This window comes from Meriones unguiculatus, chromosome 3 (genome assembly GCF_030254825.1).
Source record: "Meriones unguiculatus strain TT.TT164.6M chromosome 3, Bangor_MerUng_6.1, whole genome shotgun sequence".
NCBI lineage: Eukaryota > Metazoa > Chordata > Mammalia > Rodentia > Muridae > Meriones > Meriones unguiculatus.
Window position 1 is genome coordinate 82,372,755 of NC_083351.1, and position 17,179 is coordinate 82,389,933.

Below are 17,179 nucleotides of genomic sequence, written 5' to 3' on the forward strand. Positions count from 1 at the left end.
CCAGTTGCCTCATTTCCAATGAAGGTTATGATGCCAAAACAAAACAAAAACAGCTGCTGCCTCTTCACAGAGACAATGAAGCTCTGCAGTTAAACAAGATAATTTATGCCCATAGTATATGGAGAAAACATTGAAATCTGACACTATTAAATCCCACTCTCATAATTGACAAGTATTATTTGGTCTCTATAATTTTTGGTGTGCTTTAGAATCAAGGTATTCTTGTGTGAACTCTTAATGTGATCTCTGTCTCTGACTGCAAGGGGCTTACCCAGGAATTCCAGACTTCTGCAGAGGTCAAGGGCAAACTGGTTCTGGTTAATGTGGTCCCTTCAGGGGTTCTCTCAACCCATTCAGCATGGGGACTGGACTGTACTACCAGTGCTCTCACAGTGATTATTCTACCAATGTGCTTGTGCATGACAGATGGACTTTGAGAATGGCCAGGCAGATTCATTGGCTTCTGTGATTTTGCCTCCAAACCTGCTTGAGAATCTAAGTCAAGAAGATTCTGCATTGGTCAGAAGAGCACAGTTCACTTTCTTTAACAAAACTGGACTTTTTCAGGTGAGAACTCTTTAAATTATTTTTGTTTTCCAATTTCAAATGCAGTATCTTAGCTCAAAGGTCAAGACATCAGATTTCCTTGAAATATACCAGCAGTTATAGAAAATCTAATCTATTATATTTTCTAAATTGAAAAAAAAATAATGTTAGTCTTCAAATACTTTACTTCAGATAATCTCCCATTTAACAGTGTGTACTTACTTGAATTTTAAAAATAAATATAAAGCTAAGACTAGCATTATATAATGAGAAATTGAGTTAGTTAAGATGCTGCTATTTATTATTTGTTAATCCTTTTGTTCTCCAGACCCTGGGGCCTCCAGAGTTAAAGCATTTGTACACCAAAGGAAAAGATTTTTTTTAAGTCAGCAGGAAGCACCTTTTACATAATGAGAGGCATTCTTGGCTTTAATCATTTTTTCCCATTAGTATTTCAAATGACCTTTGGCATTCTCATATCCGCAGAGTAGGGTGGCATTGTGCTGAGCACATATTATCATTTTTATTGGCATCAGGTCAAATACTAGATGGTCCACTGCCAGAAAACACTAATGACCCTTGGTGGCCTTTATGAGGACAGCCCCATTTAGAGCACTTTGCTGGAGCCTCTCTTCAGAACACGTTACCAGTTAAAGTCAAGGTACCAGTGTTTGTCCAGCCGTGTGCCCTGTGCAAGAGAGTATTTCAACTCTTAGGCCCATAGGAATGTTTCTTGTATGGCCACCCTATGAATCACTCAGTTATAGGAGAGGGAAATGACTGGACCTGTTGCCACGCTCCTGTAAGTCCAGCACTTGGGAGGCAAAGTGAAGGAGAAGAGGGAGAAAGAGAAAGAGATAGGGATAGACATAGAGAAAATAGGAGAGATAAAGATGTAGAAAGAGGTAAAGGACATAGGGGATAAATATGGTGAAATATCATTCCACAATTTTAAAAATTATTTTGGAAAAAACTTTGTAAAATGTTCATGTATAATAAAAATGGAACTTAGACTTTTATACAGATTTTGAGAGTTTTGGAGCAGCTGAGCTTCTTCATGCTTGATGAAATATGTGCTGTCTTCAGCCGTATGGCCTTCCTGTCAGTTCGTGGAGAGCAATTTATAGCCTGAGCAATAGCCTGTGATGATTGGGGGTTCCATGGGGTCCCTTTAGCCAACAACTCAACAAAATACAACCCTACCTGGCACTGGAAGTTTTTGCTTGATAGTATAAGATGTCTAGTTGGTGTTTTGTTTTTCATATTACTTGGAGATTCCATTTAGAATTCTTTCATATATGTATATTTTTTAGGATGCTTCTATAGAAGCACATTTTTAGTTTTTTTTTAAAGTAAACTATCAGAAACGTTTAAAAAAATAATAAAACAAAAAAAAACAGAAACTAGTAAAGATTCTGCGGTATACTTCCCATACTTTAGAAAAGATAGGAGCATTTTCAATTAGTGATGGCCATCCCCAATTTAAGTCAACTGTTTTGATAGTAACGAACATAGAAAGTTAATTAAAGCTATATTTTATAATTGCATTTGGAATTTAAGCGATTTTATGATTTTTTTAAAATACAACCGACTTATAAAATGGCATAGAGAATTAAAGTTTGACAAGAAAGCAAGATGGAAAAGAAACCCAGAGATCTTGGTAGACTGCTGCTCCAAGTCATTGAACAGCACGTATTCCAGGCTTTTTGGCAACTTCTTTTCTCTGTGAAATCTGCAGGTTCTGCCAAATGCAAAAAAAATAAAAGGCAGAAGTTCTGGGTGGGCCTTCAATCCACTAGAATTCATTTAGGTATAAGCCAGTAAACACATCAGGCTGTTGGCATAGGTGTGAATGATGGATTGCTTTTTAATTTTTACACCGTAAATAACTTCATCTGTCTTCTTGAGTTGGGAAATGGTCTCACTGTTTCTTAGCTTTTTATGACTTTGTATTGTCTCAGTTATCAATTGGCTGCCACCAATCACAGAGATAGAGTATGAACATGCCCTTATAACTGGTTTATTTGTGCTGTCCCCTCAATATATTTATTATAATAAGGGAAGTAGCATAGACCCTTCAGGAAAGCGAGCAATTGGAAGTTATAAACAGGATGCTCTAGAATTGAAGATCTTAAGTGCAAAAGTTGCTGACAGTTTGCTTATTTTGGAGCATGAACGTGTGTACTTATGCCTAGAGCACGCAATTTATTCTTTTCTTTTAAAGGATGTTGGATCTCAAGAAAAAATCCTTGTGAGTTATGTGATGGCATGCAGCATTGGAAACATTACTATCCAGAATCTAAAAGATCCAGTTCAAATAAGAATTAAACACACCAAAACTCAGGTAAGAAAATGCCACAGATAATGGTTGAAGAGTGTGGACACTATCACAGGGAACTATAAATAATACAGAGCAACTGACACATTGTATGAGGGGTGACATCCATCCTCTAGGAGGGAGATGGTCAGGCAGGGGGCAATATACAGGCACTATGAACAGCAGCAACCACCAGTGAGTGAGTCAGTCTTGCCTGGTAATCAAGAATCAGAAGAAATGGAAATGAATAAGAGGGCTACTGTTCTTTTTTCTTTTTCTTTTCTTTTTATTAATTATAGTTTATGCACTTTGTTATCCCAACTGTAGCCCTCTCCTCTATCCCCTCCCAACCCCACCCTCCCTCCCTCTTCTCCTATGCCCTTCCCCCAGTCCAATGATAGGGTAGGTCCTCCTCCCCTTCCATCTGACCCTAGTCTATTGGGTCTCATCAGGACTGGCTTCTTTGTCTTCCTCTGTTTAAGGCTGCTCCCCCCTCAGGTGGAGGTGATCAAAGAGCCAGCCACTGAGTTAATGTCAGAGATGGTCCCTGTTCCTATTATTGAGGAACCCTCTTGGACACTGAGCTGCCATGGGCTACTTCTGTGCATGGGTTCTAGGTTATCTCCATGCATGGTCCTTGGTTGGAGTATCATTCTCAGAAAAGACCTCTGGGCCCATATTTTCTGGTTCTATTTCTCTCCTTGTGGAGCTGCTGTTCCCTCCAGGTCTTTCTATCCTGCTCCCCTTCTTTCATAAGATTCCCTGCACTCTGCAAAAAGTTTGGCTATGAATCTCAGCGTATGTTTTGATAACCTGCTGGGTAGAGTCTTTCAGAGGCCCTCTGTGATAGGCTCCTGTCCTGTTCCCTCTTTTCTCCCTCTTCTGATGTCTGTCTCATTTGCCTTTCTGAATGAAGATTGAGCACCTTACCAGGGTCCTCCTTCTTGCTTAGCTTCTTTAGGTGCTCAGATTTTATTATGTTTATCCTATATTATATGTCTAATATCCACTTATGAGTGAGTATATGCCTTGTGTGTCTTTCTGCTTCTGGGATACCTCACTCAGATTGGTCATTTCTAGATTCCACCATTTGTCTGCAAATTTCATCATTTCTTTGTTTGGAATGGATACAGAAATTGTGGTGCATTTACACAATGGAATACAAAACAAAGAAGGCTACTGTTCTTAGTAAAGGACTTGACCAACTCCAAATACACAGGCACAGTAGTTGGTCAGGAGTTGTGATTGTCTCTTTGTGATTTTTAAAGTCCAAGATAATTGCTACGGAGATAGCTCAAGGGAGGACAGGAGAGTGGCCTCGTTCTCTGGGAGATGTGCCACTGTTTAAGATGTTGCCAAGTGTTAGCATCCCTTCCTCAGGACCCTCTCTCCCATCCATCTATGTGCTGCAAGCACATGTGCTGTCTCCTGCGGCTCACTAACAAGTTGACTCACCTTTGTACAGCTTCCAGGTCATGATCTCACCACAGCCAGACAGGAAGTGAGCAGGCTGATAATGGCTGAAGCTTGGAGTTTGAAACATTGACTCCCTTTTGGGAGACCTCCTTTTTTATCTTTGGCCTTATTTGCTTCAGCATCCATAAAGAAAGACTTTGGTTTGTTCCCTGTGGTAAAACATACTTAGTAGAACTTACCATTTTTAGTAAGTTCAGTTGCATTAATTTGTCAACAGTGTATACCATCTATCTCCACTAGATTTTTTTAAAAAATCTACCTCAAATGAAACTCTGTCTCTATTAAACACCATTTCCCTGTTCTTAACTTCCAGAAATCTCTAGCAATCTTTGTAGTACTAATTTGATTCTATCAATCCCTTCAAAGAATCCTACAGTAGTTGTCCTTCCAAAGTGAATTGTTTCACTTAGCATAAAGCATCCAGGATCCATCTGTGTTGTAGCACACGCCTGAAGCGCTTTCCTCAAAAGACTGTCTGACATTCCATTGTGAGAACATGACAGACTTTATCCATTCGTCTATTCATGCTCATTTGGGATGCTTCTATTTTTTGGCTATTTTTTCTGACTTAACACAATCTGGCTGAGGGCATACAACTGTCTCTTGAGGGTCTGCTTTTAGTTTGCTTTTGTAGATGCTCAGACATGCAGGAAAATTTTGAAGATGATATGAACATTAAATTATAAAAAGCCTTGCTAGATATAAAGAATGATAATAGAGTCAGTATTTAACAATGGAACATAGAGTGTCCTGAAGTGAATGTAGTTCTTCCTGGGGATTCCAACTGATTTTCATTAGAAGTCTCTAGGAGAGAAGACCCATCCAGGCTGGTGACCTTGTCACATGGTACTGGAATGGTTTCTATTTAGTTGTGACTTTTAGTACAGTTTCTTTTTAGTTGTGACTTTTAAACAATTTAAACTACAATTTTGCATGTTTATTTTTATATTAATATAGGAAGTACATCGTCCTATCTGTGCCTTCTGGGATCTGAACAAAAACAGTAAGTTGTAAAATACTGGGGGCTTTCAAGTGTTGTCAAGCATCCCCAGCCCATTTCACCCCAAACCACAGTTTAGGACAAGTGAGCTTCAAACTATAGTTTAGATAGTTTGGGAAGCAGTTCCCATTTTTAAAATAACTTTTGTCACATCAAGAAACTAGCATATTTGGCTCACAGACTGAATTAAACACTTTAATTTCAGTTATTTGTACAATGTAGCATACATTTTTATTTTCACTTTCAACTGAACATAAGCTCAAGCTCATTCATGTATATATATATATATATATATATACATACACATATATATAATAAGATGATTTGACATTCACAAGTATAAAAATTATGAGGTGGGTGAAAGAGCCTACTGAAGTTATTATAAAGAGCATATATTCCTTGAAAAAATGACCTCTAAAGTGATATTGAGCAGTCAAGACAGGAAGGAGCATGCAAATAATCAATAAATCACTAGGCTGAGAGTGTAGAGATGAATAAAGGGATGCTTAAAAGAACACCTCTTGTGTTTATCTCCTAAGGGTCATCTTCCCTATGGACCCCTCAATACCACATTGCTTCTAAATTTATTCTGGTACCATACTGGCTGTGTTGTCTGTGAAAAATACAGTTCCATGTTGCCAGAAATCTCTTTGTCACTTACAGGCAGATAGTTTAGTTGTTTATGTTTTACCTGCCTGCCTTTTGAGATCCTGATTGACTTGTATACCCACTTAAAAATATCATCCTGTGCCATAACATATTTAAATAAATGGGCAAATATAATGCCAAAAGAAGTCAGAGATGTTCAGACCCATTTGCCCTTGTTTTCATAACAATGACCACTGGGTACATAACAAAATTGTCTAAGCCTCCATCTGTTTTCAGAAGAGTTAGTCTGATCCTAAACTGTTGGTCTTCAGAGAGCTTATCAGCACATAATGTTTAAAAGAAATTTTGTTTTTATAGAAGTTTATTTCAAAATTTGTTAAAATTTTAATGTGAGCATCTGGACAAGCCCTGAGTCACTTCAGTGAAGCACAGTGCCTGAATAATTTTGAGATGACTTTCAGGGAATCTATATCGTTCTACTTCTTGGTCACTACAAGAAGGATGCCCACATTACAGATAACTGAGCTGTTTTCTGCTCATTGTTTCTTCCTGCAGAGAGTCTCGGAGGGTGGAGCACCTCCGGATGTTCTGTGCACTCTGACTCGGAGGCTGGGGAGACCATCTGCCTGTGTAACCACCTCACTCACTTTGGAGTCCTGATGGTAAGAGGAGGGATTTGCCTCATTTTGATTCATGGTAATCTTAGAAGGCACAATTCTTTTGTGTGACCCAACTTTTTTGATTATAGATCATGGAAATTTTTTTCCTAATCATGCCTGTCTGTACAACAGATCTTGATTTGTAACAAGGCATTAAATTAGCAAAGCTCATGTATTTGCACCAAATGACAGATTTATACAAAAGAACACTGTCTTATTTTTTGTAGCTTTTAAAAAGAAACAATTCCAGAACAACCCCCCCCCTCCTCATCCTCATGAACCTCTTTGGTTAAGAAAGAAGGAGTTGGTGAGACAGAGATGAAAGGAAAGAGCAATAGAAGAAGAAAGTGTTGGGTTGTTGCTACCATGGAAGAGAACCATAGTCTAATCAAGATTTTTCTTCCTCATGTTTTTGTTTAATATGCTTGCCAGCAAGTTGATATTGTGCCTGTGCCAAATGATTTCTCTCCTCAAGAGTATAATCTGCTAGGACAGTTTGAATTAATGACTTCAGTCCTACAAGAAAGAAGATAAGATGTATGAGATTTCTCTCATTTTAGGGATTTCATAACATTCTTTCTATTCTTTCTTTCTCTCATCCTTTATTAAAAAAATATATATATCTAGCCAGCATACTCAAGAGTTTGCATAAAAATTTATATCACGTCAGTGTTTTTATTATCCCACTCAATTTTCAAGACCCATCTTCCTCCCAAAGGCCTGTTGGAATTCATCCATGAGTGAGTAGCATTATCTGGTATGTGTGTTGTATAAGCACCTATCCAGTATGCACATAGAATGCACTGTAGCCATTGTTTTGACAAAGTTTCTATGAAGGGATCAACCAGACTTGTTTTTTTGTAGACAATGGGAGTAATGGGAATTGAAGTTAATCAATTTTTCCAGTTGAAACCACAGACATGACTTTGCAGTCATCTCCCTGAAATGTTTGGGCCTTCTTCCTGTGGAGTCTGGGAGGAAGTAATGAGCAACTGCGGGCTTTAGTATTTGAATGATGAACTACTTGGCCCATGTAAATGGCCATTGTCATATGGCAACTCTCACAAGTCATAGATTTACTAACATGTAGGGATATAAATTCTCTGGGAAAGAATAAGTAATTGACAAAGTTGATTAATCACAGAAAGCAACGTTTTAATACTCTCAAAATATGTTGTTTCAAGACATGAAAATTGAATTACTAAAATATACTGTTTTCCAGTTGAAAAAGAAATTAAAATTTCCTCCATCTCTTTTTTAAGTGACTAAAGATATTAGAAATCTTTCTTTTACATAATTAATTTCAACAATGTGCACATATATGTTTAAAAATGATTGTGTTTTATTTCTTTTATTTATTTATTTTTATTATTACACTTTATTCACTTTGTATCCCCCCTGTGGTTCCCTCCCTCCTCCCGTCCCAATGCCTCCCTTCCTCCACCCTCTGCATGCATGCCCCTCCCCAAGTCCACTGATAGGGGAGGTCTTCTTTTCCTTCCTTCTGATCCTAGACAATTAGGTCTCATCAGGAGTGGCTGCAGTGTCTTCTTCTGTGGCCTGGTAAGGCTGCTTCCCCCTCAGGGGGAGGTAATTAAAGAGCAGGCCAATCAGTTCATGTCAGAGACAGTCCCTGTTCCTATTACAATGGAACCCACTTGGATACTGAACTACCATGGGCTACATCTGTGCAGGGGTCTTAGGTTATCTCCATGCATAGTCCTTGGTCGGAATATCAGTCTCAGGAAAGACCCCTGTGCTCCGATTTTTTGGTTCTGTTGCTCTCCTTGTGGAGTTCCTGTCCTCTCCAGATCTTACTGTTTCCCACTTCTTTCATAAGATTCCCTGCACTCTGAGTTTTATTTCTAATAGATAAATAGATGCCTGTAACAAAATTGACTTCTAAGAACTGCTTTATATGCAGCTTGATTTGATCTGCACATTACTCAGATGGCTAGTTTTTACTATATGCAACTTCAATTTTATTATGGGTTTATAAATGCACATTGTGTTTTCTGTTGCCTTCCGAGTAAAAAGTTACATTTACATGTTAGTGAATTCTTCTCCTTTCCTTTTTGGCCTCTATTGTAAGATTATCAACTGCTAGGAGAAACACTTTCCAAAATTCATCCTTTCTGGCATTGTGTTGGCATTCTTTTGGTACTTTCAGAACACCAATGCTTGAGTCATAGTTTTTTTCTTCTAGATTTACAACTCTTTGTTCACTTGTATGAGACAGTCTCAGAGTCTATGTTTTCCCATGATACATAGACCCGTAATTATATCTTTTAATCTATAAAGGTGAAAAATGTCTAATGTCCTTCCCTATGTTTGTTATAGAACTGACTTTCTTATTGTTTTATATTCATATATCTTCATGTTTGCTGGCTTACAAAGATAAAATTGTCATGTGATCATTCTTAGAAAGTACAACATAATAGGAGAATTGTGTGTGAATTGCTATCAGTGTGTGGAATTACTTCATTTTTTTCTTAAATTATTTATTAAATTAGCAGTCTTTTGTCTTACCTAGAAGGAAACAGTGCTCTGAGGAATTCATCACTCTCGGTGATCCTGCAAAGCTCTTCCTTTCTCTACTCTAGCTGATCCTGTAGGAACTGTACCAGTCCAGCACCTCCCTGGAGTCTGCTGACACTGACTCAAATCCATCCCATGTGCCATGGGCCCATGACTTCCCGGTGTTTTGAGGGACTCCTCGGGTGTTGAGGACAGGGAAAGCTTTTTCTGCCTCTGAGACCCCACTTCTACTGATGTCAGCCAGTGTGCATTTTTCAGTGTTTCAAAACTACTGCACATGCTTTTACTGCCTTAGTTGTATCTAGAACTGACTCCTGCTTCTTCCTTGTTTCACATACATGCACACATAAAGAAATGTCGATTCTACGGGAGGCCTGTGGGAGAGTAGCGTTTTCTTGATATTTGATAAAAATTAAAGGAAATTGACATATAGAAAAAACAGTTTACCTTTGCCATAAGATTGAAATGTTTAAACTGTATGTTCAACAAACCTCTTCTTTCATTTTTAAACACGTGTATGTTGGAAGTGAATTTTATCTTCCACCAGGACAAATTAGTGGTCTTATCTTAGGTTTTATTCCTACCTAATACTCCATTTAAGGAGGAAAAGAAAAGTTTTCCTATGAGGTCCAGAGTTTTCAAGTTCACCTAAGCATGTGGAATTAATGTTGCTTATTTTCCATGTTGGCTTCTTTCCACTCTTCACAACTCCTGATACTTTAAATTAAGCCAATTAAATCTATAAAGAGTAAATATGATAGACCTCAACACACTTGGTGGCTTCACTTTTATGAAAAAATAAAATAAAGATCAACCCAACCTCATAGTTGCCAGGCTTTGAAATGAACATAGAAAACTCAACACCACCTATAGGAACCTCTGGCTGTTCCTGGCTAAGCATCTCTCACCTACTGGACAATCTAGGGGCCAAGGGATTGGCTATGTTTGCATAGTGATTTCCATTTATACATGCCCCTATCTTTGCAAAAACAGATTTTGCTATTAACTTGCCATACAAGGCAACCGTGTCTTACACTGTTTCTTTTAGGTATTCCAGTATTTTCACTCTTTGGCTTACACCAGGGTTCCAAGAGCTTACAAAGGAGGTACTGATTGAAGACAGTGTGTACCGACTTCTGCAGTAATGCTTCATTTTTTTTTTTTTCTTTCTCTTATTGGTCCACAAGAATGCAGTAAGTGGCTACACCAGTGTTGATAGGCATTGTTTTTAGCCTCTGAGACTGAACTTCTCTAATGTCAACAGTGAACTTTACGGCAACATAAAGCATCACTGTCATGATAGAAGAATAATACTTACAGCAGCTTCCCATGTTTTGTTAGGATCTTCCAAGGAGTGCATCACAAATAGATGGAAGAAACACAAAAGTCCTCACTTTCATCACCTATATTGGGTGTGGGATATCTGCTATTTTCTCAGCAGCAACTCTCCTGACATACATTGCTTTTGAGTAAGTATATATCTAACTGCCAAGCCAGTGCTAACAATTGCAAATATGAGCATGAAAATTGCCTCAGCTTTGAAAAACAGCTCTGCAGTTTATGAACTGCATGTTGGTGTCTCACTTTTAATCATCATGTTTCTTGTAAGATCATACAACATGAATTTTCCAGGTATAGAATCTTAGTTTATAATTACTATGTTTCTATTGATAAAATAGATTTAAGGCTGCTAGAGAGTATGAGCAGTAATGTAAATTAAAATGACATGAAATACTTTCCACATTGTAATGGCAAATATAATTTTCTTCTTAAATTGCATGCAAGATTTCTTGTAACAGGAAATTTTTTAAAGGGACTCCTGACTCATTAAAAAAATCAAGAAATATCAAACAATTCTAGGGAAATTACCTTTTAAATAAAAATGTCAGAGCTAAAGGAATGGCTCCACAGCTACAAGCAGTGGCTACTCTTGGAGAAAGACCTGAGTTTGGATTCTTTCATTCACACCGGGCAGCTTGCCACCATCTATAACCCCAGTTCCAGGGGCCTTAATGAAATACGGCTTTTCCAGGTATCTACATGCAGATGCATAGACATATGGACATGCACACCTGAACAAATTGATTAAATTTATAGTTCTTGGAAATCTCAGGAAATTCCTAAATTAAAGAAAAATGTGAGCATGGTGGCTCATGTCTCTAATCCCAGCACCCAAATGGCCCAAGCAGGAGCATTTCCATGAGTTAGAGAACAGCCTGGGCTATCTAGTGAATTACAAGGCATCCTGAGCTGCAGTAGAAAAAAAACTAACTCAAGAATAGACAAGTAAATAAATAAATGTAAATCCTGTGTAACAAGTTGAGAATTTTGGAAACAGCTGGAAACAATTTTGAAATGAAAGTCACATTGAAAAACTCTTTGTAGCCTGGCAAAAACTCATAAATATGTTCATGCCTCAATGTGGTGGGGGATATTTTGTATATGGAGTTACATGCTGCAGAATGGTAGAGAACAGGAATTGACTCCTGTGTTTAAAATGTCGGCATGCAGTGTCACCTCTTGCATACTTTTCTCTTCTCCATCCGTAGGAAGCTGCGCAGGGATTATCCCTCCAAAATTCTGATGAACCTGAGTTCAGCCCTGCTCTTCCTGAATCTCATCTTTCTCCTGGATGGCTGGATCACTTCCTTCGGTGTAGCTGGACTCTGCACGGCTGTGGCTGCACTGCTGCACTTCTTCCTCCTGGCTACCTTCACCTGGATGGGACTGGAAGCCATCCACATGTACATCGCTCTTGTGAAAGTGTTTAACACCTACATCCACCGCTACATTCTAAAATTCTGCATCATTGGCTGGGGTAAGCTTTCCCCGAGCACCCTTCCTCATGTATCACCCCAAAAGACACATAGAAAAACATGCATCAGATAATAAAATCCTGAGAAGGGACATCTGTAGGCTTTTGCAATGTATGCTTTTGGAGCTCTCACCAGTCCTCACTAAATTCAGAAGGAAAGGAAAGCCTTAGTCCTGAGTCACCACAAACTCATTTCCTGAGCCCAGTGCCAGCCCACCATTGCTAAAGAAGCAGCTGACAGCCCATTATGCTTCCAAATATAGTAGACAGCTAAACTCCTAGCTCTAATCATCCCTATGTGGGAGCCAGAAAAAGAGTGTTATTTTTATGTGTGCAAACAAGATATTTACAGAATTGTTGCCTTGAGCTTTTTACCATGAAACCTCGGTCAGTTGTCCAAAGCCATGTTAGCCCTTATAGAATCTTTTCAATGAGCGCTTTCTTTATCTGGATTGTATGTCAAATGAGGCATCTGAAAGCTCAATCACCATCTTTTTCAGATGACAGTATTGAAGGCTGAGCCATTCCTTAGTTCCTCCTATTCCCCTGTGAGAAAATCAAAGGATTGCTCGGGACACTGAGGAGGCATGAATTGGCTCAATGACGTAGACACAGGAGTACCATGGGTTCTCTGGAGAAAAAAGAAATGCATCATACGCTAGCTGCTTACCAACACTTTTTCTGAAGTTTTTATTTCGTAAGAGATGCAGTCACCTTATCTTTTCAAACTTTGGTGACCCAATGTAGCATCATTAACACAACTACACATTGTCTGGTGCTAACTTCAGTAGAATCACAGTCTACACGGTCTACTCACATCTCCAGTATCACTAGACCCAGCAGCAGATTTAAGCATCTTACCACTAGAGAGTAGGCTTAAACTATTACCACTTAGAATCATATGTTACAGACTGAGGAAGGAAGTTAAAACCAACAGGTTTTAACCAGTCAACTTACTTGACAGTATCAGTCCTGCAGCCAGTCCCAGAATCTTCAGGAGAGTTCTCAGTGGCATGGGTTTGGTTTGTTGGTTTGGTTTTAACAGGTCTGCCAGCCGTGGTGGTGTCCGTTATTCTGGTGAGCAGAAAACAAAATGAGGTATATGGAAAAGAAAGCTATGGGAAGGAGCAGGATGATGAATTGTGAGTAGAACACGTTTGGGGACATTGTGGTGGGATGTGTACTTTCCTGTGGCTTACTGTAAGTTACCATGGCGATAATAACACTGATGTTGAAGTCTTTACTTCACCTCTGAGGCTCTGACAGAGGTCTGTCAACCACAGATTAATCGTTTGAACGCTTAGACCCGCCTTTCTTTATTTCAATAGCATTGTGCTTTATGGTCTGGAGAAGTGGACACCTGAGATAATCTTTTCTAGACTCAGAAGACTCATTCACTTTGAGGAGATTCTGTGCTACTCTTGCCTCCTTCAACCCATATATATTGGCAATAACAAAAATGACCCAATATGAGTGTTTTACAGAAAACAATGAGATCCATGAGTCCTTGATTAAAACCTTCCTTCACAAGTTGAGGTCATTGAGATTAAGGTCATTATTGCTTAAGCAAATTGCTCTCATATTTCTTATCAACCGTATTGTGGATCACCAACATCCATTGATTTGAGGAATTACTGATTGCTTAATGAACATTTTTTGTTGTGTGAGACCCACGATACCTCATGTCTGTGTAAACTTCAGGGATAGACAGCACTTCTATATTTAGTCAGTTCTCATCCTTCATGGCCTCCCTTTCTTTGTGTTTCGGAAACAATGCTACAAAACCTCAACAAGTTGGACCTGTATCAAGAACTCTAGCATCTTTGGGAGACATCCATGTTTAAAGAAATTCCACTGCCATGGACATGCAGTGTTATTCAGGGGACCCTTACAAAGAACACTAAATTTTAAGCTAAATCAGTTTTAAGTGAAGGAATATACAATCCCTCATTGTAGTATTTAAGTTTTGCCGTCAGGTCAGGAAATCTCATTTAGTGAGCACTCATTGTATGCTAGAAATCATGTTGAGTTCTAGGATCGCAGGATGTTCACAAAAGCATTTACCTCAGTAGCCACAATGAGGACAATTAACTTTAAGATGAATTTAATTTCCTGAAGTTATTAGATTTTTTAGGTACTTTAGGTAGCTTAAAAAAGCTCTAGAACATCTGCAAATTGCATTGCTTTTCAACTTTACTCATGTTAGAGTTTGCAATACAAAATAGTTTGAATTTTTCTCCCATCTATTGTCTGATATATATCTGAGAATCAAGTGCCTTATAATTGTGTGCAAGAAACAACTATACATGAATTCTTTAATATTATAATATCTTGGTTCAACTAGAATAGTTATATAAATAATAATTGCTTCAGATCCTCAATCCTTAATTCAATGTAACAAAGAAGTGTAATTTAGCTAATCATAGAAAACAGGAAACTAGGGACATAGGTGACCACTAGCATTGATACTGTGTCTATAGCCCATGAGAGCCAACATCTCAGCAGCTCTCCTAGCCTCTTTCACATGTACGGAAGCTGACAGCTGAAATACCATAGCTCTCATAAAATCTCTTAGCAGACTGCCACATCCATGTTGTTTTTTTGGAATGGAGTCAGCATAGCCACCCTTTGACAGGAAAGGACAGCAAAATTGATTGCTGAAAATCTCCATTGTTAGAGTAAAGACATACAAGAGAAAAAGGGTCAGATATGGTTTAAAGCCAGCCAAACAAGCATGCTCCCATACCAATTAGAATCCAACAAGCAACCTCATTTGGCTTTTAATGTTGATTTAAGAAATGAGATTAAGAAAGCAGGCGTCCAAAACTAACCAAATGAAAAAACCACCTATGAAAGGATCAAAGAAGAAACTGAGGCCCACAGAAGTGAGTTGACTTTTCATAGGTGTTTCAGAAAGAACTGTGCAAGCTGTGCAAACCAGGCGAAGGAAAGTTATAAGTAAACAAGGCTTGGTAGCCACTCTTTTATCTCAATCTTGTTTCTTTTCCTTTTAGCTGCTGGATTCAGGATCCTGTGGTATTTTATGTGAGCTGTGCTGGGTACTTTGGAATCATGTTCTTCCTGAATGTTGCCATGTTCGTTGTGGTCATGGTACAGATCTGTGGGAGGAATGGAAAGAGAAGCAACCGCACCCTGAGAGAAGAGGTTTTAAGGAACCTTCGAAGTGTGGTCAGCCTAACCTTCCTGCTGGGCATGACATGGGGTTTTGCTTTCTTTGCCTGGGGACCCTTAAATATCCCTTTCATGTACCTCTTCTCTATCTTCAATTCATTACAAGGTAAGATACATGGTGTCCAAGCAGTGGCTGCTTTCTAATTTTACCTTATTTACAGACAGCACAGATCAAGTTTCTATTACTACTTCTAGGTGCTAAACATAGTTCTAGGCACAAATGGCCGTTCATTAAAAAGTTCTTGCATAGGTAATGAGGTAAAATGTTGGTTGACTTACTTTTCTTTCTTTAACATTATGTCCCAGACACATTAGAACAGTGCCTGGTATTCAATAAATATGCTGTAATGTAAGTGTGCACAGAGCAGTGGGAAGTGCTAGCTGAGAGCCTAACAGGAAGTTTAAGGGAGCACAGCCAATTTTGGTCTTCTTCTGGTTCGGGCACTGTTGCTGTCCTTCGTGCAAACTATATAGGTTTTCTGTGTGTGGGCAGAGCAGTTCCCTTGTCTCCTTAGCTCCTCTGGTTTAAAAATGAAATCCAACTGTCTTTTAGAAACTTGTCTTTTTGAGTTACAGTCATTAATTCAACCTATCAAACATATCAATACTCTTTTTTAGAGAAAACTGAAAGGCATCTTCTTCAAAGATCTTTCCACCATCACACACACACACACACACACACACACACACACACACACACGCACGCACGCACGCGCACACAGACACACGTGTCACTTATCACTGTGCAACTTCTGCTAGTCTTTGAGAAACAGTTGTCACAGAGTAGATGTTCAGTGACTGTTAAATAAATGGATTGCAAAAAACAAAAAAAAATGGATTGCTGGAAAAGAGATCCCTTGGGTAAGGCCTCCATCCATTCTGAAATGCCTCTGGCATAAATACTCATTAATAAATTCACCAAATTTATTCAGGTGCATGACAGAGCAAATATGCAGCTGGTATCATGAATATGTGTAATAATAAACCTCAAGAGGACATCCTTAGGTTGGAATCTGAATGTGTAGCACAGGGATCCAGCTAGGCAATGAGAATATTCCCCTATTTAATCTCTTTTAGGATACAAGACATAAAAGTGCCCAAGTAAATATTGACAAAAGTATCCACTCACATTCAGAATTCCATGGTTTTATATTTCAGGATTATACTTGAAAGGCACAGTCATCTCTCAGCCCAACCTCAGTCTCAGTGTTAGAATTTCCTGGCAGCCTCAGCAAACTCCAGCAGCTACAGCTGTAGCTGTTTCCATTAATTGGAGTTAAGATGCTTTAATTTTCCCATCATGGGTCTCCTGACGAGAGGGAAAAAACGTTGTTAGCTGTCATCAAGTCAGTGTTCTTAATAAATCACTGACTTTTAAGACTGATTTTAAATCCTACAAATTCAAAACAATTTTATACACATCCAATGATATTAAAAACACCCCCAAAACAAAAATTTAAATGCAAAGGCCATGATACTGAGGGCACTTACTCCACAGTTATTTCACCAGCCAGGCCATACAAAAACTTCCTGGAGCAGTATATAAATTTACTTAATGGCTTTTATTGGTGAACTAGTTTCTATCTTCAACATGAGGCTTATGTTTATAAGAACTTTATGCTTTATTACAAATATATAAAGCCTTGTGTGGTGGTGTGTGTCGGTAACCCCAGACTCAGGAGGCAGGAACAGAAAGACACTGAATTTGAGGCCATCCTGAATTACATAAGGAGGCTTTATTTTTTTTTTATAGTGATAATATTTTACTTTTTTTTTAGTGGTTTTTTTTATGAATATAAACATTTTTTTATTCATTTTGTATCCCCCCCCATAAACCCCTCTCTCCTCCCCTCCTGATCCCACCCTCCCTCCTCTTTCTGCATGCATACCCCTCCCCAAGTCCATAAGGGAGGTTCTCCTCTCCTTCTTTCTGATCTTAGTCTATCAGTTCTCATCAAAAGTAGCTGCATTGTCATCTTCTGTGGCCTGGTCATATAGACATACAACATAGGACAAACCCACTAAAA

General features: G+C 38.6%; 1 protein-coding gene across 6 annotated transcripts in view; it reads left to right on the top strand.

Moving 5' to 3' along the window:
* The window catches only part of Adgrg6 (adhesion G protein-coupled receptor G6), a 135,350-nt gene that overhangs the window by 100,312 nt on the left and 17,859 nt on the right, over positions 1–17,179 (top strand). For all 6 annotated transcript variants that reach the window (XM_060380232.1, XM_060380233.1, XM_060380234.1 and 3 more), the window contains 8 exons: positions 427–567; positions 2,771–2,890; positions 5,297–5,342; positions 6,504–6,610; positions 10,487–10,614; positions 11,695–11,963; positions 13,006–13,102; positions 14,975–15,258. In XM_060380232.1, the coding sequence (XP_060236215.1) occupies positions 427–567; positions 2,771–2,890; positions 5,297–5,342; positions 6,504–6,610; positions 10,487–10,614; positions 11,695–11,963; positions 13,006–13,102; positions 14,975–15,258 (1,192 nt within the window). The remainder of the gene's footprint in view (positions 1–426; positions 568–2,770; positions 2,891–5,296; positions 5,343–6,503; positions 6,611–10,486; positions 10,615–11,694; positions 11,964–13,005; positions 13,103–14,974; positions 15,259–17,179) is intronic.